Genomic DNA, 23,516 nt, shown 5'->3' with positions numbered 1-23,516 from the left:
CTGTCCCAGCCTCCTGTTGTGGTGCCCAAGTGGACAAGGGCTAGCGGGCGCCGGACGGCCTCCAGAGCAGATGATCAGGTGGGTCTGACGCAAATCAGACTCCTCCCCCAGAGCAGATGCTGCACCTTGTTTTCTCAAAATCACATTTCAGGTCACCAAGAAAATGTTTATGATGTGGTATAGAGAGTGTTACCTGCTCTCAAGGCGATAAAGCTATAAATTAATTTTTTTAAATTCCCTGCACGAGGGGCTTCCCTGGTGGCGCAGTGGTTGAGAGTCCGCCTGCCGATGCGGGGGACACGGGTTCGTGCCCCGGTCCGGGAGGATCCCACATGCCACGGAGCAGCTGGGCCCGTGAGCCGTGGCCGCTGAGCCTGCGCGTCCGGAGCCTGTGCTCCGCAACGGGAGAGGCCACAGCAGTGAGAGGCCCGCATAACGCAAAAAAAAAAAAAAAAATTCCCTGCAGGTAAAACACCTCTTGGATCCAACAGGAAATCAAATCTGGAATTGCAGAATATTGGAAAAAATAATTGTGACAAAAACAGTCCAGGGAAACCCCTAAGGGATACAGTGTCCAGAGGGAAGTTCACACCCTGAGTATATAACTGACCAACGAATATGAAGCACATCTTCATCCTGAGAAGTTAAAAAAAGACAATAAAATAGAGAAAATCAGCAGGTAGGAATTAGTAACAATAGGAGCAGAAATTAATGAATTAGGAATAGAAAAATGGAAGAACTCAGAAATCCAAAATACAATTCTTCAAATATCAAATAGGTGAACCAGTAGCTAACTTAATCTAGAAAGATGGAAAAAGCACAAAGACAAATTTTTTGTAAGTAATAAGGACAAAATAACAGGAAATTTAGAGAATCATAAGGCATTACTTTTCTCAATTTCTGCGCAAATAAATTTGAAGGGCTGGATGACATGTATAGGTTCCTAGGAAAACATTATTTAACTAAACTAAGTCCAGAGTAGACGTAAACATTACACAGGACAATTACCGTGGAGGGAAACAGAAGGTGGTTAGGGAGCTTTCCTCGAAGCAGCTCCAGCTCCAGATGGTGTCAGGGAAGATCTGCCAGCCTTTAAAGAACAGTCAACTCGTAATTGCTTTAAACGCCTTCATAGCCAAGAAAAAGAAGAAAAGCTTCCAAGTTCTTTTTTCTTCCATCGAAGTATAGTTGATTTACAATACTGTGTTAGTGTCTGGTGTACGGCAGAGTGATTCAGTTATACATATATATGTATATATCTGGATTCTTTTCTTTCGATTCTTTTCCATTATAGTTTATTACAAGATAGTGACTACAGTTCCCTTCCAAGTTCTTTTTTGAAGAAAGCACGATCTCAACCAAATGAAAGCCACAAACCAATTTCGTTTAGAGATTTCCAGTTCAGAAACCCTAAATGAAATACCAACAAACCTGAATCCAACAGCACGTTAAAAGAATAACACACCACAAGCAACGTACACGGGAATGCAAGGATGGTTCACAATTGGGAAAGGTGTTCATATAGTTTGTCACAGAAATAGACCTAAGGAGAAAGTAAGTCCCGTGACCCTTCCTGGGTCTGTAGCGGGGGCACGGGTCACGTGTGGTAAGTCCACTCCAACATGTCATCTCCTTGTGCCATTGGGTTCCTTCCTCTGTGGCACACAAGGGAGGTTCTGGCATCTCAGCTTCATTAGCTACAGACCACCATTAAGTCCAGATAGAGTGACTGCCCGCGGCTGCCGTGAGGCAACACACAAATTCAGAATCTTTGGCAGGTGCACCCGTAGGAATGGAGCCAACCCAGCCCAGTGCTGGGCTCCCTCCACTGTGGTCTGACACCCCTAGACCCAATCCCCGCACATAATCTTCAGGTTTCTCAGTGTCGATTAATTATATCTTGAAATTCTTTGGGTGGATACGCTATTTCCTTCTGGGAAAGATGTACTTTCCCCCACCCTGAGTGTGCTGAGACTGGACCCTACTTATGGGTCTGGGGTCAACAGGGGCTGGGGGGTTGAGTAGAATGAGGATCCTCTTTCTAGGCACCTGATCCACGTGAGGTTCTCGCAGGGTTTATAGTGAAGAAGGGCTCGGGCTTCCCCGGTGGCGCAGTGGTTGAGAGTTTGCCTGCTGATGCGGGGGACACGGGTTCGTGCCCCGGTCCGGGAAGATCCCACATGCCGTGGAGCAATTGGGCCAGTGAGCCACAACTACTGAACCTGCGTGTCTGGAGCCTGTGCTCAGCGACAGGAGAGGCCGCAACAGTGAGAGGCCCGCGCACCTTGATGAAGAGTGGCCCCCGCTCGCCGCAACTAGAGAAAGCCCTCGCACAGAAACGAAGACCCAACGCAGCCAAAAATAAATAAATATAGTGAAGAAGGGCCCATCTCCTCAGACCCTGGAGGGGCTCAGAGGACCCTGGGGGTTCAAGGTTCTCAGCTTCATCTGAGCCCAACCAGACATCCCATTCCTCGTTTCAGGGTCCCGTTCCTTCCCAGTCAATGCCCGAACTTCCTCGTAAGAAACTTGGTGAGGCTGTGAAGGCACCAACACTGCTGGGATCGTACTACTCACAGGGTCAAATGCTGTGTTTGCCTTTCAGCCACATCAGCGCTGTGCTGCTGAGAAATGAGGGACTCTTAGGGCTGTGGCTGGAGCTGAGGGCAGACCTGAGCTCGCGAGTGTCCAGGACACCAGGGACCTCGGCTGCTGTCATTCCGTCAACAGTGGGGGCAGCCCTCAGCTCCCGAGGCCCAGATTCAGCTGTCACATCACAGCTGAGCTCGGTGGCAGCTCGGTCACTCCCAAAGCCACCATGTGCCACGAGTCACATCTCCCACGGCCTCAGGCCCAAGGACACAACTAGGCCAGTCCCCAAACCCCATCTCTGGAGGCACCTCCTGGGGCCACTCCTAGTGCCAACTTATGTGTCATCAGGGTCCACTCAGGAGACAAAAACCACACCCAGTGATTCAAATAGCGAGAATTTAATATAAAGAACAGTTAGTTACGGGGGTAAAATAACTCTAGGGTCACGGAAGTAGCAGCCGAGCTCCAAGACAGGCAACCCGGCCCTCGGCACGGGCCCCCCCGCCCCCAGGTGTTTCCCAACCACGCTGTTGGGCCAGGCACTGCACATCTGTCTTCTCTGACTCCGTGGCAAACCTTGTAGGGGAGGGGACCAGTGTTCCAGCTATTGGGACTGGGTTGGGCACTCAGTGACGGAGCCCTGGGGCACAGTCAGACCGCCCTGGCCCCTTCCCTTCTGCCCAGGAGGCCCAAGGCCTGGCCTCAGGACGCAGCGAGCAGGGAGGGGGTGCGGGGCCTCCCAGAGGCCCAGCTCTCATCCCAGCTCTCCAACTGCCTCAAAACTATTTAACCTCTTCCGGCCTGGAGGTCTTCTCCAAGCGGGGCACCTCGTGCCTGCCTGCCGCGTGGATGGGCAGGGCCAGGAGAGGTCCGGTTCCCATCATGCTGAGGCCCAGAAACACGCCTGCCAGGGGATGCTGGGCTTCCTGCAGAGGACAGGACCTACCCCAGACCACCCAGCCCGAGAGTGTGGGGCAGGGAAGGACTGGACCCAGCAGTAAAGGGCAGGCGTCTACAGGGTCTGAGGGTAGCCCCAGGAACAGAGGCTACTCCCTGCCTGCCGTGGTCCCAGGACTGATGAGGGAAGGGATGCCCACCACCTGCCATCATGGGGGGCTGTCTTCTTGGACCCCAGAGCTGACGCTGGGCCTCAGACCTCCACATCTCGCATCTACTGCCTGAGAGACAGGGAGGGGTGGGCAGGGAGCCCGCACTGACCCCTGAGCTCACCTAGGAGAAAAGACTAAAATCCACCTGATGGAGGTGTCCCGAGCAGCTGGATCGCTGTCTGTCTAGGGACCTGGCTGGGGCTGGGAGTCTGTAGCTCCTTGGCCTGTGGACTCCCCCGCCCCGCTTCCCAGCTTCTCTTGGAAGGGAGCCAGCACTGCTAGGCTTGGCAGCCCCCAGAACCTGCCGGCCTCAGCGCAGGGCCTGCTAGGAGGCCGGGCCAGGACCCCAGGCTCCTTGCTCCCTCAAAGTTTCTATCTTTCACTGATGGAGCTATAGACGGGGAGGACCCAGAACGGGGCAGTGTGGGTGGGAAAGCGCAGCTGAGCTCCTGAGACCAGCCAGCCTCTGCATCCAAGCAGCCTCTGGCAGGGATGGGGGCCGCTCTGGCTACACTGCATCGAGTGTAGGTCCCCAGGGCCGTCACACTCTGGGAAGGAGTCTCTAGCTGGCAGGCTGGACCCTGACCCACCTCCGGCTCCCAGGAAGGGCAGCTGCAGCTTCTCAGTCCCCTGACCTTGACCTCATCCCCATTCAGGCCAGCAGCCGAGACAGCTTCCAGGCCAGGCTGCCAGCCCCTCGCTCTGCTGGGTTCGGGGGAGTGGAGGGCTGCCAGGGCAGCCGGGGGCTGAGGAGAGCCTTGCCTGGGGGTCGGGATGGGTTCTGGATCTGATCCCCAGAAGCGCTGCCCTCCTCCCAGGGAGGGGCAAACCTAAGAGGCCATCTGAACGTGGACTGGAATATTCCAACGAGGCCCAGTGCGGGCCTTCTGGTGAGGGGTGGCATGAGCAGCTGTGTACCCTCAGACCCTGGCTCTGTGGCCTGGTCCCTGGCCTTGGACACCCTTACAGAGTCCCAGGGGCCTGGGCGGATCCCTCTGTCTGTGGGATTCTGAAACGGAGGCAGAACCACGCTGATGACCGAGTTGGGCCCAAAGAAGGGACATCTGGGTCCTGACTGGGGCCCACTCCACACACAGCCCCCCAACCCGGCCCCCAGCCCTGGGCCAGGGGCTCCCGCCTAACGCTCTGAAGCACTGGGGTGCCTCTGCGAAGCCCGGAGGGCCCCTCCTGTCCCCCAGCCGGGCCACCTGCCTCCTAGGGGTTAGGGTCTGAGCCTTGAGACCCCCCAGGGGCGGAGAGGCAGCCGAGCCCCACACCAGCTGAATGTGGGTGTCTATGGGTGAGGACCACCCCCATCATGATAAGCAGGGACGCCTCCTCCCCTGACACCCTGGCAAGACCCCCAGAACACACCAGCCTCACTGGAGATGGAAGGGAAAGGACCCCGCGGCCCGCGTGCTTCTCTGGCTCCGACCTCTCTCGGGCAAGGCGGGCAGGGTGAGGAGAGGGGTCTGGCCTTCCTTCCCAGGAGCCGTGCGGCCCCTTCGGACTCCGAAGGGAGGGAGGAAGGAGGGCCGGGAGGCGGGGTCCTCAGCCACCGGGGGGCGCCGCTCAGCAGGGAGCCTCGTGCCCCTCCCCCCACACCAAGCCCGGATGGAACCTGCCAGCTGTGAGCAGGGGGCGTCCAGGCCTCCAGAGAACCCATGACCGCATCACAAAGGAGGCCCGGAAGGAGCCACACCCCTGGGAGCCCTCCCGACCCAGCCTTCCGAGACCTGCCTGTGGGTAGCGGCCTTTCTGAGTGACCCGCAGGTGAGCCGGGCCAGCTTTCCTGGGCGGTGCGGCGGGGGGCACACTCTCCAAGCGCCGGCCCATTTCCCAGGCCGTGGGGCAGGCAGCCCAGCACCCCGGAAGTCAGCAGGACAGAGTGAAGTGAATTAACTGAGTGATGAGCGGACTCTAGTTCTGATCAGAGAAAGAAGACGCCAGAGACCCCAGAGCCACAGGTGCCGGGCGAGGCTCGGACCCGGCCGTTCATTCATTCGACAGTCGTCGATGGATGCCTCCAAGGTCGTGGGCACCCGTCTAGGTCCTGGGGGCCAGGCAGAAGGAGCCCCCTGCCCCGGCACTGACGTTCCCAAGGGGGCGGTGGGCAAAAGAAATAGAAATAAAGGCCATAGAGGCTGAGCCGTAGGCGAGGTGGTGAAGCAGGTCAGGTCTGGGGGCAGGTGGACCCGGAGAAGGTCTAGCTGAGGTGACCTTGAGCATATGGACTTCCGGGGGCGAGGGGCTCAGGTGGGGGTCCGGGGTGGGGAGTGCAGAGACAGGTGATGGGGGCCGAGGGGGCTCCTGAGATCAGAGCGGGCCTGGCTTCTCCTCTCTGGTTGGGTCATGTGACAGGTGATGCCAGAGGTTGAGGGACCCAACCCCCCCACCCCCCAGCAGGTGAGAACAGCTAACCCAGCCCTGGGCGATCTCCGGGCTGCGCGGGCGGGTGGGACAGGGTCTGTCCTCTGTCCTGGGGCGGGGCTGGGCTCCCACCGACCCCGACGTCAGGAGTGTGAGCTTGTGTGAGGACTGAAGCTCGGCAGAGCAGCCAGCTCTCCCCCGGGGCCCGGGCACATTTCTGGGTCAGGGCTCTGTGTGCCAGCAACAGCGGCATGCACACGTACACCCAGGAGCACGTGCAGCCCTTGGTCCGCCGTCCCCACCTGACAGGAGCAGCACACCCTGTCCTGCACACAGCAGGAGCCCTGGGTGTCTTCCACCGCTGCTCACCGCCCGGCTGTCACCGCCCAGCTGGCTGGAGAAGGCGTCCCTTCTGTAGTGACAGGGTGGGGAGACGGCGGGAACTGCGCGCCAGCCAGGTGACTCCAGGAGCTGCCCCGCCGGGGCCCGTCGTGGCCTGCGTGGTCACCGCTGCGTAGGTTCCAGTCATTCTCGCCTCCCCCTTGCCCCTTGGGCTCCAGGCAGGAAGAGTGGGCAGGGAGCCCAGTGGCCCAAGCCACCTCCCAGAGCGTGTCCCTGATGCACCCAGGCCCACAGCTTCTCAGCACAAGAACCCCAGGCAGGCTCCACTGCAGAAGCCTCTTGACAAGCCTGGGAGCTGGGCCTCTGGGCCCTGCGTGCCCACCGCAAGCTGTGAGCAGAGCCCCGGCCAGAGAACAAGCTTGGAGGGGACTCCCTCCAGAAGGGACGGCCACCAGGGCCAGCAGGCCAGTCCCGCCCCACCCCCGGCACTCGGACGCTGGCCCGGGGGAGAGAGGAAAGCCCTCAGGCACAGGCCGGCTGTGGCCTTGGGATGGAGAGAGGTGCTGAGCATCCGCCAGCCTCAGGCAGGGCCTCGGGAGCTCCACGCCCGTCCTCCGGGCCCTGGCGCCCCAGGCTGGGTGGACGCCGCCCCTGGCCTCGGTCTTGGGGCTCCTCAGCTGTGCACTTTCCCCGTCTAGAGACTTGCGATGAGGAAGCCCGAGAGCCCGGTGGGGACGGTGGAGATCGCAGGCCGCGCAGGGCAGGAGCACCGAGGCTTCCTGGAGGGAGGGCTGCTGCTACTGCTGCTTCTGGTGACAGGTGCCCTGGTCGCCCTGGGCCTCCTCTACGCCGACAGAAGAGGTGAGTGAGGGCGCCCTCCCCTCGGGCCCGCCACCGACACACTGCTCTCCGCCTCTTCGCCACGCGGCCTCGGCAACGTCTGCGTGCCCGCCCACCTGGATAAGCCAGCCATCGAGCGGGCAGGTGGGGTCTGCTCCGGGCACCAGGGGCTGCCGGGCTGTGCTGCAGCCTGGAGAGAAGGGGCACTGACCTGCGGGGGCCGGGGCCCTTCCAGAAGGCTCTGCCCAGGCGCCGGCCGGCACAAGGCTGGTTCTGCCGGCTCTGGGCTGGCGGGCCCCTACGGGACTCCCGATGCGGCAGAGCGGTTCCCCACGCCGCATCTGCGCGGCCCCTCCCCTCCCCTGCCGTACAGGGGCGCTGCAGTTCCCGGCCTGCCCAGCAGCAGGAGCCCGCGCTCCAGCGCTGGGGACCCGCGGCACGGCATCCCTCCAGCCAGCGGGGCTCGCCTGCCGCCTCCCGGGCAGCCATCCTGCAGAGAACCTGCTGGGATCCTCCTCGCGGCCTCCTGAAGACCTGGGCCCCCGGGGCCTCGTGGCTTCCCAGGCTCTGCTTTTTGCACAGTGATGGGTGGGGGCCAGGCCGGAGTCCTAGGGAGATGGGGATGCCAGGGCCACCCTGCAGGAACACCCCCACTCACAGTCCCTCCCCCGGCTCACCAAGGCCAACGTGGAGGAGCCTGGACTGTTCCCCCCTCGCGTCGGGAAGCACTGCGGGGGAGGGGGGAGGTGCTCGCCTGCCTGCACCTGGGCACCAGGTGGCCTGGGTCAAATCCCAGAGGCACCTTACTCCCAGCAGGCACAGCCTCGGGCACAGCTGGGAGGTGCAGTTGGTTCCTCCTGCAGGTGGGTGGGTGGACGGGTGGGCTCAGGACTCGGGAGGATCTGCAGAAGCCCTCCCCACGGCCCCAACAGTAGCAGCCCAGGCTTTGTTACTAGAATATTCCCTCACTGGCCAGAGCCACCTGCGCTGTGGTGGGACCATCCATCCACCACTGGGCAAGGCTGTTTTTGAGAACCAGACGCGGGTGCTGCCTACAGATGTGGGTGCTGCCCAGGGCTGCTCCCACCTGACCAGGTGCCTGGCCGGACCCTGCCAGCCGCTGCCGTCTCTGGCCCCTCTGGGTCTCCTGGCAGGGTCGATGGACACTTCATCTCCATGGGCACGGGCCGTGGGGAGAGACTGCTCACTGCTCGGAGAGCCCAGACCCCAGGGAACCTCTGTTCGGGACTACTGGGCTGCAAACACCTGGTTGAGAGGCTCCCAGGGGAAAGGGCTGACCCCCCCCCACCCCACCCCCCAGTCCTCATCTAGGTGGTACCAGCCTGACAGCAGGGACCCTCCCTGCCCAGCCTGCCTCCTCCTCGTGGTCCCCTAAATACAAGTGGGGTCTCTGCCAGGGCCCCTCAGGCAGGACTCTGTGCCCCTACCCCCCCGAAATGACGCAAGCCGATCTCGGCCTCAGGTCCTGATGGAGCCCGTGGAAGAGTTTAAATGCTGCATTTTTATTTATTTCTAAAGACTTTCTCATCCACTATGGTTTTGTGGGGTTTTTTCATTGATTTATGAGTTATTTAGATATCTCTCTTTTTTAAATTTCTAGATGCTTGGAGACTTTTTCTTAGTTACCTTTTTAAATTGGTTTCTAATTTAATTGCATTCTTGTCAGCAACCGTGGTGTATGTGATATTGATTCTCCGGTATTTGCTGAGGCTTGCTTTAGGGCCAACACACGGTCAGTCTTATACATAATCCACGTGCGCACGTGCAGTGCACACAATCACCCTTAAGTGGAAGTGGAGATACAGACAGCGGCTTAGAGGCATCCGTCAGGTCACTCAAATCGTCTATATGTTTGTTTTTTTCCATTTTCTTGACCTTTCAATTATTGAAAGACGTGTGTGTGCTAAAACCTTGCCCTAGAGAACTATCAGTCTTCTTTGTAGTTATGCCAAGTATTAATTTGTGTATTTCAAGGTTAAACTATGGGAATTCCCTGGCTGTCCAGTGGTTAGGACTCTGTGCTCTCACTGCCGAGGACGCCGCCAAAAAAAAAAAAAAAAGCCGCATTATTATGTGGATGTAAATTTAGAATCAGTGTATCTTCACTCTGTATGATTACGTAGCGCCCCTTTCTATCTTAACTGTGCCTTTTGCCTTAATATGTTTTGTTGTAAATTCTGTTTTGTCTGATATGAATTAGCATTTGTTCTCTATTTTTTCCACCCTTTTTCTTTGAGACTTTGTCTCTTTGGCTTTAGGTGTGTCTTTCGGAACCGTGTACAGCTTGATTTTGTCTCCATCTTGTACCTGGAGGATTTAGTCTATGTGCATCCACACAGAAATGTACGATATTTTCTGTTGTGTTCTTCCGTGTTTCTGATGCCTCTTCTTTCTCTTTCCTTGCCTTCTTTTGGATTGATCTGTTATTTTTCACTCTGTTTTCCTGCAACTATCTTGAAAGTTTTATATTTCTAATCCTTTTAATGGTTACCTTAGTTTTTTGTTTTAATATTTATTTCAAAAGTTATAGATAAACCTTTTTCAGAAAATTGAGTGTTTTTTTTAATAAAACTTTGAGTGGGAAATACAATCCTACACCCACAATCCTGCCTCCTGGAATTCTGCTCCTCAGAAAGAGCCATATTCATTGTCTAGTGCAGAGGTCTGCAAACTATGGCCTGTGGGCCAAATCTGGCCCACTGCCTGTTTTTGTAAATAAAGCTTTATTGGAACACGGCTGTGTCTCCTCACTTAATGCATTGTCCGTGGATGTTTTCAGGCTACACGCGCTAAGTTGAATAGGTGAGACAGAGTCTGTATATGGCTCACAAAGGCTAAAACATATATTGTCTGGCCTTTTACAGAAAAATATTGCCAACCCCTGGACCGGAGTGTCTAAGCCTCATCTTTGGACCCTTCTCTCTTTATTGTCAGTGTTAGATCACAGGGAGGCATCGAAAGGTTGTGGTTAATGCCCAGGCTCCTGAATCTGACAGCCTGGTTGGGCTTGCCAGCCCCCCAGATCCCAGCTGTGTGACCTTGGAAGGTTTTCTTCACACCTCTGTGCCTCAGTTTCCTTATCTGTAAAATGGAACATAACATAGAGGCTTACTGGAGGGTTCAATGATTTAATACATCAATAACACTTAGAAAAATGTCTGTCATGCCATCAGATCCGATTTAATAATAAAATATTAGATTTGTCATTGGTTCCCTATCCATGTTGTTATTGACATCCCGAACGGGCGGCAGATTTCGTTCCTTAAGCCACCCAGGCTTCCACTGTCCCAGTATAGGTACATCACTGCTTTTGGATAAATCCATACACATCATTACAATAGTTCTCCTGAGTATTTTTCACAGCTGAGCTATGAAGGACAGTTGGATTACATTTCCTTTCCTTGTTATTATTTTGTTTTCTTCTCATTAACAGCTATCTTGTTTAAGGAGTTTCATTTCTCTCCTCCCTCCCTCTCTCTCTCTCTCTCTGACTCTATATACATATCTGTGGGATGGTTTGATATTATCCCACAGTATTGGGGTGCCCTGTTCAGAATTTGTTCACTCTTTCACTCTTTGTGATGCAGTTTGAAGAGTTTGACCCTAATCAGTCTTCAGTTCCACTGGTTCTTTCCTCAGCTGTATCCAGCGTGCTGCTCAGCCAGTCAAAGGAATTCTTCATCTCTGATAACATGCTTTTTCTTTCTGCTATTTCCATTTCCCTCTTTTTTATAGTTTCCATCTCTTTGGTGAAATTTCTTTTCTGTTCATGCATGTTATCCACCTTTTCCATTAGATGGAAACATGTTAACGTATTAGCCGTAGTTATTTTGCAGTCCTTCTCTGATAACGCCAATATCTGAGCTACCTCTGAGTCTACTTCTATTGATTAGTTTATCTCATGGCAATGGATTGTTTTTCCTTGCCTCTGTGTGTGTGTGTGTGTGTGTGAGATACATTTTTACTGAAGGCTAAACATCCAGCAAAAGAGCAGAGACTGAGGTAAACAGCATTTGCACCAGAGACAAGCACGGTTGTTCCGTCTGTTAGTGTGAGAGATTGAATCCATCCAGTCAGGAGTCAGCTGATTCGGGGTTTTGTTTTCACTTTTGTCACCCTCGGTGCCCCACACACTTCACCTTTCTCTGGCTGTGAGCAATGATTACCTGTGCTTAGAGAAATGGGCCTGGGGCGGGGCCAGAGGTTCCCCATTGTTCCTGCTCCAGCCTCAGCTCTCAGCAGTCCCTGGATGTGTTCAACACAGAGGGGTTCTGCCTCTGCCCCTCCACAGATGGTAGGTTGCCCTTGCTTTTTAGTGCTTGGTTCATGCTGGCGTGGGGGATCTCTGGTGTCCTGGCCCCGTCTCCGTCTTGGAGTGGGGGTGCCTCAGTATCCCTGCCCCGATCCCCATGTCCATCAAACTTTGCCTCATGCCTGAGTCCCCTGCCCCTCTCCTAGTGGCAGCAGACCTCAGCTTGACGTCAGTCTAGGATCCTGGGCCCACAGGGGTCTCCTGTGCCTCTCCCGTGAGCAGAGGATTTTTATATCTGACTCTCCTCTGGGCCAGTAGGTTTTCATCTGGCCCACGGGAGTGAGAGGGTTTACTACGCTCCCCTCAGTGGTTTAAAGCTCTTGCTTCCTACAAGAGGAGGGTCCTACAAGCAGGAGACGCCTCACGCTGGCACCTCAGCAGAAGCAGATAACCTCCTGCATGCCTGTGCCACTGAGGGGGACTCTCTGGTCTTCTGAGACCTGCCCCAGTTTTTCTCATTGGCACCTGGTAAGGATCCATGGAAATAACTGTTGAATGAGTGCAAAATCCCCCTGTGTTGGGGCTTTCCTGGTGGCGCAGTGGTTGGGAGTCCGCCTGCCGATGCAGGGGACGCGGGTTCGCGTCCCGGTCCGGGAGGATCCCACATACCACGGAGCGGCTGGTCCCGTGAGCCATGGCCGCTGAGCCTGAGCTTCCGGAGCCTGTGCTCTGCAACGGGAGAGGCCACAACAGTGAGAGGCCCGCGTACCGCAAAAAAAAAAAAAAAAAATCCCCCTGTGTTGAGGCTCCAGCTGTTCCACACTGACAAGCTAACTCGCACTTGGCCTTCAAGAATTCAGTAAAATGTTAGCTGATTTCTTCTTACCCACTTGTGTGGTGACTGTCTCTTACTCCTAGGTCCTGTCAGAGTTCTCAGTTCTGCTTGGTGGGACGTGTCGCTCTGTTTTCCTGGTCACCCTCTTACCTCAGGTCCTGGATGAGCTCCAGAAAAGCTGTGATTTCTGTAGACTATCTGGACTTTTCCTGTTGTTAGAAAGGGAATGATACTCTAGTTGGCTTTTGATGTTGTAAGCGGAAAGCAGAAGTAATATACCTTAAATTTTATATGCGTATTTAACTTAAAGTGTTCAGCTAGTCAGTATCTTCATATTTCTTCCAAACAATACAAGCATTTAGAACAGTTTAAGTCGTCCTCCACCCTGATCACACGTTATTGTGGGTGAGTCCGCGGTTTCTATCTTATTTTTTATTTACCGCACACAGGCAACATTCTCTAATATACTCAATTTAATTTCGATTTTCCCAAGTCCTTATCAGTTTCTTTTTTTTTTTTTTAATTTACTTTTGGCTGCGTTGGGTCTTCGTTGCTGTGTGTGGACTTTCTCTAGCTGCGGCTAGACTTCTCTTCGTTGTGGTGCGTGGACTTCTCATGGCAGTGGCTTCTCTTGTCTCAGAGCTTGGGCTCTACACGCACAGGCTTCAGTAGTTGTGGCACTTGGGCTCAGTAGTTGTGGCTCACGGACTCTAGAGCGCAGGCTGAGTAGTTGTGGCGCATGTGCTTAGTTGCTCCACAGCACGTGGGATCTTTCCGGACAAGGGGTCAAACCCATGTCCCCTGCATTGGCAGGAGGATTCTTAACCCCTGCGCCACCAGGGAAGCCCCCTATCAGTTTCTTCGCTCATCGTTCTCCCTACTTCTCAGGTAGCCCTTATGAAATCATTTACCTTCTTTCTGAAGTACATGCTTTTGGAGACTCCCACACAAAGTGTGTCCATGGACCAGTGGTGTTGGCCTCACCTGAGAGCTTGTTAGAAATTCAGAAACTCAGGGCCCATCTCAGGCCTACTGGATTAGGATCTGCATTTAATCCCCAGGTAACTCATCTGCACTAAAGTTTGGGAAACGCTGATTAGGACACAGCATTTGTTGATCTTGCTTGACAATCAAGAGTAACCTGGGGCAATTGTTAAAAAGCCACACCTTGGACCCTGTCTCCATCTGCTTGGGCCCCTGTAACAAAATACCATAAGTCGGGGTGACTTAGCAACAGAAATCTATTCTCCCCTAGTTCTGGAGCCCAGAAGTCCAACATCACGGTAGCAGCCAATTCAGTTCCTGGTGAGGACTCTCTTCTTGACTTACAGACAGCCACCTTCTCACTGTGTCCTCATGTGGTGGAGGACAGGGCAAGTTCTGGTGTCTCTTCCTCTTCTTATAAGACACCAGCCCTACTGGATCGGGGCCCCAGGCTTACGACCTTATTTAACCTTCTTCGCCTCCTCGCAGGTGCCAACGCCAAATGCAATCACATGAGGGGTTAGGACTTCAACATAGGAATGGCGGGTGGCGGGGAGAAGATGCAAAAGTTTAGTCCATAACAGGACTCAACCTAGGCAGAACCAGGAAATCTTACAGGGTAAGACCCCCGATTCTGTACTGTAACCAGCATGTGAGGCCTTTCTTGTGATCAGGCAGATTTGGGGAGCACAGCTTTAAAATACTCTTTCAACTGTAAACCTTCATTTTTGTTTACTTGAAAATGACGTTATCTGGTAGTCATCCTTCAGTGATAGTTTAACTGGTTACACAAATCTGGGCTTAGTTACGTTCTCAATATCTTGAAGATTTAGTTTCGCTGTCTCTGACTTCCGTTGCTGCTGTTCAGAAATCTGGTTCAACCTAACTGGCCTTCTTGTCAGATGAACTCTTTCCCCTCTGAGCTGTTTTCTCCCTGGTACTGTGCATTTTTACCACGAGGTGTCTAACTATGAAGCTCTTTTTATTTATTCTGCTTTGCATCTGTTGTGATTCTTGAATCCGAGCACTAATGACATTTATTAATTTTGGAAACTTGTAGCCACTGTCTTTTTAATATTGTGTCTCCCACATTATCTTTATTTTCTCCTAAAATTATGATTACATGTGCACTCAATTTTTCTCACTCTATCTTCCATATCTTTTAGAGAAAAGTTTCCATCTCTTTGATTTTGCCCCACATTCTGGGCAAATTCTTTAGAACTACATTCAAATTCACTAAATCTCTCTTCAGCTCTGTTGTATCTGCCACTTAACCCATCCATTTTGGATTTTTTCTTTAAAAAAATTATTTTCAACAATTTCATGTTTTTTATTTCTGGAGTTTCCAAGCGATTCTTTTACAAATGGATTTTTTCAATTTTTTCTTTGCCCTTGTTTTTAATTTTTATTTCTTTCAATGATTCAAACATAGTGGGTTATTTCTGCATCAGCTAGCCACTGCTGCCTAACAAATCACCCCAATACTCAGGAGCTTGAAACAACACTTATTTATCATGACACACATCCATCAGTAGGCTGCAGGGCTCAGCTGATGTAGGTCAGCCTCAGCTGGGGCAGCTGTTCCATGAATTTCATCCTCCTACAAGGACCAGCAAGCATGTCCCTCTCCATACAGAAGCTCATCGGGACAAGTGGAAACACACTTAGGGCCTAGGCTCAGAGCTGGAGTACATTATGTCCACCTCATTCTATTACCAAAGCCATAGGGGCAAACCCACAGTGAAGAGAGGGAGGAAATATTCTCTGCCCCTTCAGGGGAAGCAGCTACAATGACATGTGCAAAGGCACAGGTACAGAGAGACATTGAGGTTTGGGGCCTGTGATGCCAGCTTCCACATGTTATGGGTCAGATAATCCCAAACTATGAATCCTTGGGGTTCTAGTCCTGCTGTTTGCTGTTTCTCACTCATGGAATCTGGTCTTTTCATAAACCTCAGTCCATGTTCAAATTGGCTTTATCTGCGAGAAGCCTTTGTTACTTGGGCTAAGTTTCCCTCCAGACAATATGTGTGTTTGTTTCCATCAGGCACCTGGGAATGCTACCAGCCTAAATTTAATTTCTCAGCTTGTGGTTTCCTTGACCACAGGGTCATGTAAGCTCACACCCCACACCTGCATGACAACCAGCCTGTGATGATACATTCTCCAGGGAGGACGGTTATTTTCCACCCAATAAAGTTCTTTGTATCCCCCTTTTGTTAGGTAGGGAGAGACAGAGACAGGAAGAGGAGAGAGACAGAAAGAGGAAACAAATTATTCACATCAAGGCCAACCTTTAGGAGAACAGGTCTTTCAAAGGAAATGTCAGGTTTGTTTTTTTTTTAATGTAGAGAGTCTATGTGAAAATAATTGGCATATTACAGAAGTTATTCAAGCAAATATAAAAATGAACAAGAGTAGACACATGTCAACTGGGCACAAGGAAGTCTACTCCCTTCTGGAATCATGAAGGGGGGAAATATCCCTGTTTGGGGTCTGTTTGCTGTGTGTCCTGTTGATCCTATTTTAGCATTAGAGGAAGACTTCATTTCTATTCAGCTTTTGTGTCAAAGGCCTTGCTGTTTGCCTCTTCTCTTGCTCAGAAGAACAGATTTTGAATGAGAATATGGGTGCTGGAAGTCCAACCTCCACCAGTCGCTAGTGACTGGCCGTGGGTGCATCACCCCACATTCCTGTCAGTTTTCTCATCAGAAAAATGGAGGTGGTGACCCTCACAAATGAGGTGGTGTAAGTTAAAGGCAAAGTGCACAAACATGGTGATCTCATCTCATTCAATTTTGGAAATGTTTTCTCAAGAGCCCACTGCATCCTCAGGAAACTCTTGAGCTGTAGCATCAGATGAACTTACCCCAGGAATTTCCCCCAACCAGAAGGTTACGGCAGCCCGTGCTGGGAATACAGTGGAGGAAATGGGAGGGGGACATAAGCATGGAGAAGGCATGAACTTACCTCCCCAGTGTTGGGTGTTTGTTCTGGTTTCGTCTGACTAGACTGGAAGCAGATCAGTCAGATGCACTGTTTGGGTTCCCACAATGCTTCATTCACCCTGTTTACCCTGCGCTCCCCTTTCTGGTCCTGGTCGTTATTCCTTCCCACCAACCTGGACTCCCAACTGGTTACCTGCTCTTTCTGTGGGAAGACTTTCTTTGGTTATTTGTTGTAGTGAGTGTTGTGTACTGGAGACAAATTCTATCAGCTTTTGCCTGAAATGTCTTTATTTCACTTTCACTTTTTAACTATATTTTTGCTGGATATAGAATTCTAAGTTGGTAGTTAGTTTTCTTCAAGCATCCATTCCAGAGTTTGTTCCATCGTCTTCTGACCACCACTGTTTGTGATGAGAAGCCAGCTGTCACTCTTCTTGTACCTCCCATGAATTAATGTCTTTTTTCTCCTCTGACTGTTTTTATGAATATCTCATTTTCTGTAGTTCTCAGCAGTTTGACTTGATGCTGCTGCATGCATGGTTTTCTTTGTATTCGTCCTGCTTGGGATATACTGCCCCTCTTGGATCTATAGGCTTATGTCTTTCATCAATTTTGAAAAATTATTAGCCATTATCTCTTCAAAGATTGCTGACTCATACCATTCTCCTGTGGGGCTCTAGCTACATGGATGTTAAGCTATTTAATATGGTTCCACAGATCTCAGATCCTCTGCTCATGTTGTTTCAAAGTAATTTTTCTAAATTTCTTTTTCTTTTTCTTTTTCTTTTTTTTGGCCATGCCACACGGCATGTGGGATCTTAGTTCCCTGACCAGGGATTAAACCCAGGCCCCTTGCATTGGAAGAAGCATGGAGTCTTAACCACTGGACAACCAGGGAAGTCCAACTTTTCTAAATTTTAAAACAGCTTTAGATTTACAGAATTATTGCAAAGAGAGTACACAATTTCCCATATACTTCATCCCACATCTTATATCACATAAATGTGATACATCTGACACAAGTAATGAACCAATGTTTATATATTACTATTAACCCAGTCCATGCTTTATTCATATTTCCTCAGTTTTCCCCTCATGTCCTTTTCTGTCCCAGGACCCCACATGATTTAGTTGGCAAATCTCCTTGGACTCTTGGCTGTGATGGTTTCTCAGCCTTCCCTTGATTTTTATGATCTTGACAGTTTTTAGGAGGACTGGCCAGGTATTTTGTAGACTGTCTCTCATTTGTCTGATGTTCAGACTGGGGTGATGTTTTGGGGAGGAAGCCTACAGGCCAAGGGGACATAATTTCAGTGACTTACCATGTTGATGTCAACCTTGAGCACATGGCTTGAGGTAGTGTTTGTCAGCTTTTTCCACTGTATAGGTACCTTTGTCCCCTCTCTTTCCACACTGTCCTCTTTGGAAGGAAGGCAGCACATGCAGCCCAAACTTAAGGGGTGGGGAGTTACACTACACATCCTTAGAAATGGAGTATCTATGTAATCTATTTGGAATTCTTCTGTCTGGAAGACTTGTCTGTTCCACCACCACCCCCATTTTTTATTTATTCAACAATTTAAAAAACAATTTGTCAGTACTTTAATGAAGTCTCACTTGTCGATTTTTCCTTTCATGGATCATGCTATTTGTGTCGTATTTTAAAAGTCGTCACCAAACCCAAAGTCATGTAGGTTTTCTCCTTCAAGAAGTTTTACGGTTGTGTATATTATATTTATGTCTGTGGCTTATTTTTAGTTAGTTTTTGTGTAAGGCATAAGGCCTGTGTCTAATTTTTTTGGTTTGTTTTTGTATCTGAATGTCCAATTTTCCTTTTGGAGCATTTATTGAATGGCTATACTTTCTCCATCAAATTGCCTTTGCTCCTCTGTCAAAGGTTAGTTGACTGTATTTGTGTGGGTCCATTTCTGGGCTCTCTGTTCTGTTGCATTGATCTATTTGTCTCTTCTTTTGCCAATACTATGCCATCTTGATTACTTGTAGCCTTGTCGTAAGTCTTGAAATCAAGTCATGTGTCTCTCCAACTTCATTCTTCTTCATTGTTGTTGTCTGTTCTAGCTACTTGAGCCTTTCCGTACAAACTTCAGAATCAGTTGGTCAATAAATACAAAATAGCTTGCTGGGATTTTGATTGGAATTATTTTGAATCTGTAGATGAAGTTAAGAAGAATCAACATCTTAATAATGCTGTCTTCCAGTCCGTGAACACGGAATATTTTTCCATTTCTTTACATATTTGATCTTTTTCATCAGTGTTTTATAGTTTTCCATATATAGGTCCTGTACGTATTTTGTTAGATTTATACTTAACTTTTTCACTTTTTAGGTGCTATTGTAAGTGGTATTGCTTTGAAATTTTCAAATTCCAGTTGTTCATTGCTAATATATAAGAAAGCAATTTGTATATTAATCTTGTATCCTGCCACCTACTATCGTCTTTTATTAGTTCCAGGAGTTTTTTGTTGTTTTGTTTTGTTTTGCTTGATTCTTTGGGATTTTCTACATAGATGACCATGTCATCTGCAAATAGAGTTTTATTACTTCCTTTCCAGTCTGTGTTACCTATATTTCCTTTTCTTGTCATATTGAACCAGCAGGACCTCTCATGTGATGTTGGATAGGAGAGATGAGACAGGACAGTGCTGCCTGTCCCCAGGCTTAGGGGAAATCACCCAGTCTCTCACTGTTAACTACCATGTCAGCTCTGGGTGTTTTTTAGATGTTTTTCTCCGTTCGGTTTTTTCATCTTTTTCCTTTGTGCTTCAGGTTGGATCATTGATACTGACCTATATATGCTGACACTAATACTTTCTTTTGCAGTATTCAGTGTGTTTTTAAACCTAAAAAATGAATTCCTCACTCTTTCTATTACATTTCCATTTAGTTCTTTTTTAGAATTCCCATTTATCTGGTAAAATTCACCATCTATCTACATATTTTTCCGTCTTTTGTACAAGACCCTTTATCTTAATTATCATGGTGATTTTAAAGACTTTGTCTGCTAACTCTGACATCTGGTCACCAACGAATCCACTTTGAACTGTTTTGGGGTTTTCTTCTTGGTCATGGGTCACATTTGCCTGTTTCCTCATGAAGGAGGATTTCTCCCAGCTTTCCTGCCCTGGCCCTGCCTTCACCTGCATCACCGCCATGCATTATGGGAGGCCCCAGAGCAGGAACCAGAGCCTTGTGTGACAGGGGCTCCTTGGAACCCGGATCCCTCCCTCCAGCCCACGGGCAGGAGCAAAGGGCTTGTTAAAAATCCCCCCACTCCATGCCCCTCCCGGAGGAGGCCTGCCCTGGTTGCAGGTGGAATAGCCACAGTCTGCTTAGACTTTCTGCAGCCTAATCGGAAGCGAAGACCCCTTTTCCCACCATCTCTTTGGTCAGAGCTCAGATGCCGAGTCCACTCTTCCACCGAGGGCGTGGCCCTTGTCCAGCGGCTCTGGGTTGCTGAGACTGGCAGATGCCCGTGGGGCAGACAGACGTAGCACCCACTGAGCACTGCATTTCTGTTTCTGATCCATGGGACCGTCCATGGTTTGCCTCAATCTATGCATCACTTTTCTCCTTTTCCACTGGACTGGGGGCCCCTTAAGGACAGGGCCCATGTGGGACTCAGATCTGAATCTCCAGAGCCCAGCACCAGGGCTTGTTGATAATATTAGCAAATGTTGGATTCATGGATGAACAAATGGATGGGTGGAAAGAGCAGCCACTAACAGGTGGAGGAGAAACACCTCTCCCCACCCCCCTACCCCCCAGATCACACATCTCATAAACACTCCCTCCAATGGCCAGGCCCCCAGGGGACACCCAGCACATTCAGGACCTCCTACACCCTCTGCGGTCTCAGGGGCCGGGCTGAACCGGGTCCCAGGCTTGCCCACAGCCCTGACCTGAATGAGGCCCTGTTCCCTCCTGCCCACCTCTCCGTGGGTCTCCCTGGTAGGGAAGGTGGCCATGCCTGGTGGGCTCTTTCCCTGGACCTGACCCCCTTCCCTGCACTCACGCCCCCTTCCTGCACCCCCTCCAGACCGATGCTGACCAGGCAGTGCCCGCCCCCCTACGTGGTGGACAAATGAGGGAGGGCAGCTTTGCACTTTCAGCTGCCTGCACAGGTGGAGGGGCTGGAGCTGAGGCCAGTGGGTCAGGAAGATTCCCCCCAGAGGACATCCTTTCCCCCTTAAAGGGCTTATCGTCCCTGTCTCGGTAGACCCCAGGAGCTGCCCACCCTCGCTTGGGTGAGGCCCATGACCCCGCGGTAGAGGAGGATGTCAGAGGGCACTTCTTAGGGGAAGAGGTCCTGCCTCAGGACCCCTCTGGGCCCGGCAGCTGCGGCCCCCGGGCCGGTGGGCCTCCCCCTCTGCTCAGATTTGAGTTCTGCTGGAGCCCCTGTGTCTTGGTGTGCCTGGTGACCAGCCCTCACTACAGCGGGAAGGGGCCACAGCCCTACACAAGGAATCCCCAGAGCCCCCAGGACCCCCTCCGCAGGAGAATGCCTGTGCTGCCCCAGGTCGGCCCCAAGGCACCCAGGAAGCGGTGGCAGCAGGAGAGCTGACTTCTGTGTTTCTCCCCAGGGAAGCAGCTGCCACTCTTTACTAGCCGGCTCTGCTTCTCAAAGGAAGAGAAGACCATTGTAAAGCGAACACCCCGAGGTAGTCCCATCTTCCCTCCCAGCACGACCCGAGCAGGGGAGTGCTAGGAAATGGCACCCGGCATGGGCAGGCTGGGTTCCACTGCAGGCCCGGGGTGTGCGGCAAGACAGGGGGCCCTGCCCAGGGCGCCAGGGTCCTGTGGGAAGAAAGGGCAGTGGCAGGGATGCAGCCGTGAGCACCTGCTGGATGCAGAATGCTTCCTGGGCGCCTGGGAACCGGCAGTTTCAGGGAGCTGCACATTGATACAACCAGCAGGTGCGGGGGGGGTTGGGAGAGAGTAAGGGCGTGCAGGGACGGGGCAGCACAGGCAGGCTGTCTGGAGGAGGTGACGCCTGATGGGTGAGCGCTGGCTGGGCCGACAGGCAGGAGGGCAGAATGGCCAGCTTCAGCCCTCAGCTGTGGGGATCACAGGGTGTAAGGGGCTCCCGGGTCACTGCAGGGGTCAAGCCAGAATGAGCTTACCCTCACTTAAGGCCACCCAGGAAGGATGCGGGCTGCCCTCCAGATGCCCTCAGGGCCCAGGCTGGACTGCCCATGGGGGTGGGGGTGGCCAAGGTTTAACCCTGCCGGCCCCATCCCTTCCCACCCCACCTGTGCCCCGCCCACCCCTGCCAGCCCCACCGGCACCGACCATCCTCGCCAAGTGCTCACACTACTCCTTGCCCGCAGACATCCAAAAGCCCAGGGACACAAGCGAAACCTGCACCACCCCTGGCTGCGTGATGGCAGGTAAGCCCCCCTTCCCTCCGAGCCTTCCACAGCCCTGCCAGGGGGCTCGGGGCCCCCCGTGATGCTGGCACAGGCGCTGCTCGAGGCCACGGGGAGCCACCGCACTCCCGAGACGCGGCATTGGGCTGGTGGGCAGACCCTGGATGTGCCTGGGGGCAGGGACTCTACTGCGGGTGTCTCACCTCCCCTGCCCCCCAGGAAGCTGCTCCCCTGCCTGCAGAGGCCCCCGTGACCACAGTGAAGCTGGCACAGGGACCCCAGGCGCTCCTTTTTGCACTTACAGAAAGAAGGTCACACACACACACACACACACACACACACACACACACACACACACACTGTCTCAAGTTTTCTCCCAGGAATTTGTCTTAAAGTTGGGTGCCACGAGCCGTTACTTGCAGATAAAACACAGTGAAAATGGTATGAAGAAGCAATAGTGTAAAAACTCAGAGATGTGATTTTTCTGCCCACGTTGGGGTAGTGGATGGGCTCCTGTGGGGCTGCCCCCTGCGAGGTCCCAGCCAAGCGGAACAGAAGGCGAGGGAGGGTCCTGGGTTGGGGTCCAGCCTGGCCACCTCTGCTGAAAGCATCCTGCCGGGAACCTGGGGGCCCCACTGTCCGCGCCACATGGGGTTCTGGGAGCAAACCCATCTGCTCCAACAGAAAACAAACCCCTATGGTGGGCAAGAGCCGCCCCCCCCCCCCACGGATGCACGGACCGGTGAGGGGGCTCCAGGGCAGGGCCAGTGCTGAGCGCTCGCGGTGAGCCGGGCGGGCTTGGCCAACACCCGGCCATCTGTGTGACCCAGGCGTCCCGGATTCGCAGATGTGTGAGTGGAGGATCGGAGAGGTCACGGGGTCCAAGCTCACGTGGCTGATAAGTGGGGTCCTTAAAACTGGAGGCCCTGCTGCTGACCTCCCTGAGGTCCCAGGCTGACTAACGCTTCTGAGGGCACAGGGCCGTGATTGAATACCCGACAGCCCATCGGGCTGTCCACACCGGATCTCCCCTCTTCCTCTGCACCCCCTGGGGACGAGCAGCCGCCAGGATCCTCCAGAACATGGACCCGTCCGAGGAGCCCTGTGACGACTTCTACCAGTACGCGTGCGGGGGCTGGCTGCGGCGCCACGTAATCCCCGAGACCAGCTCGCGATACAGCATCTTCGACATCCTCCGGGATGAGCTGGAGATCATTCTCAAAGGTGAGCGTGGCCTCCACCCAAGGAGTGGGGACAGCCCGTCGGGTCAGTGGGCACAGGGCAGAGGGAGTCCCCTGGGATGAGGGCCTCCTCTGGGTGCGGCAGGGACACGGGCACCTTTGACCTGACCTCCCCAGCAGCCCCCTCAGGCCTCTGTCCGGTTTCTCCTCTGCCCACAGGGGTGCTAGAGAATTCTACCACCAAGGATCGGCCAGCTGTACAGAAGGCCAAGGTGCTGTACCGCTCCTGCATGAACGAGAGTGAGTGGCCGAAGGACCTGCCCCGCCAGGACCCTGTTCCAGGACCCCATGGCCCTGAGACAGAGCACGGTGGAGTGGGCGCCTCTCCAAAGTCGTGCCGGTGGGAGCTCTGTGCTCCCCCTGGCTGGCCACCGGGCCCCAGGTGCCCTACGGGGTCCAGGCTGACTGCCAGCTGCCCGGGACCGGCTCACACCCTGACCCCAGCCAGCCACACTGTGCCCAGGGGAAATGCACACGCACACGCGTGTGTGTGTGCACGTGCCTGTGTGTGGTTTGAAGGAAACATTATTCAGGACGCTTGGTAAAGATAGAAAAAGGCAGACTCTTCAGGGCCATCTCAGTAGGTGCAGGCATC

At 52.7% G+C, this 23,516-nt stretch overlaps 1 protein-coding gene across 1 annotated transcript in view; it reads left to right on the top strand.

The window, feature by feature from the left end:
* The first annotated feature begins 7,120 nt into the window (after positions 1 to 7,120).
* MMEL1 (membrane metalloendopeptidase like 1) overlaps positions 7,121 to 23,516 on the top strand; it is a 33,336-nt gene continuing 16,940 nt past the window's right edge. The window contains exons 1-5 of the mRNA XM_032648330.1: positions 7,121 to 7,274; positions 20,895 to 20,972; positions 21,642 to 21,701; positions 22,743 to 22,904; positions 23,081 to 23,161. Of these exons, the coding sequence (XP_032504221.1) occupies positions 7,121 to 7,274; positions 20,895 to 20,972; positions 21,642 to 21,701; positions 22,743 to 22,904; positions 23,081 to 23,161 (535 nt within the window). The remainder of the gene's footprint in view (positions 7,275 to 20,894; positions 20,973 to 21,641; positions 21,702 to 22,742; positions 22,905 to 23,080; positions 23,162 to 23,516) is intronic.

This window comes from Phocoena sinus, chromosome 1 (genome assembly GCF_008692025.1).
Source record: "Phocoena sinus isolate mPhoSin1 chromosome 1, mPhoSin1.pri, whole genome shotgun sequence".
NCBI lineage: Eukaryota > Metazoa > Chordata > Mammalia > Artiodactyla > Phocoenidae > Phocoena > Phocoena sinus.
The sequence above is the reverse complement of the archived record's forward strand: the minus strand, read 5'-3'. Positions and strand labels throughout refer to the sequence as shown.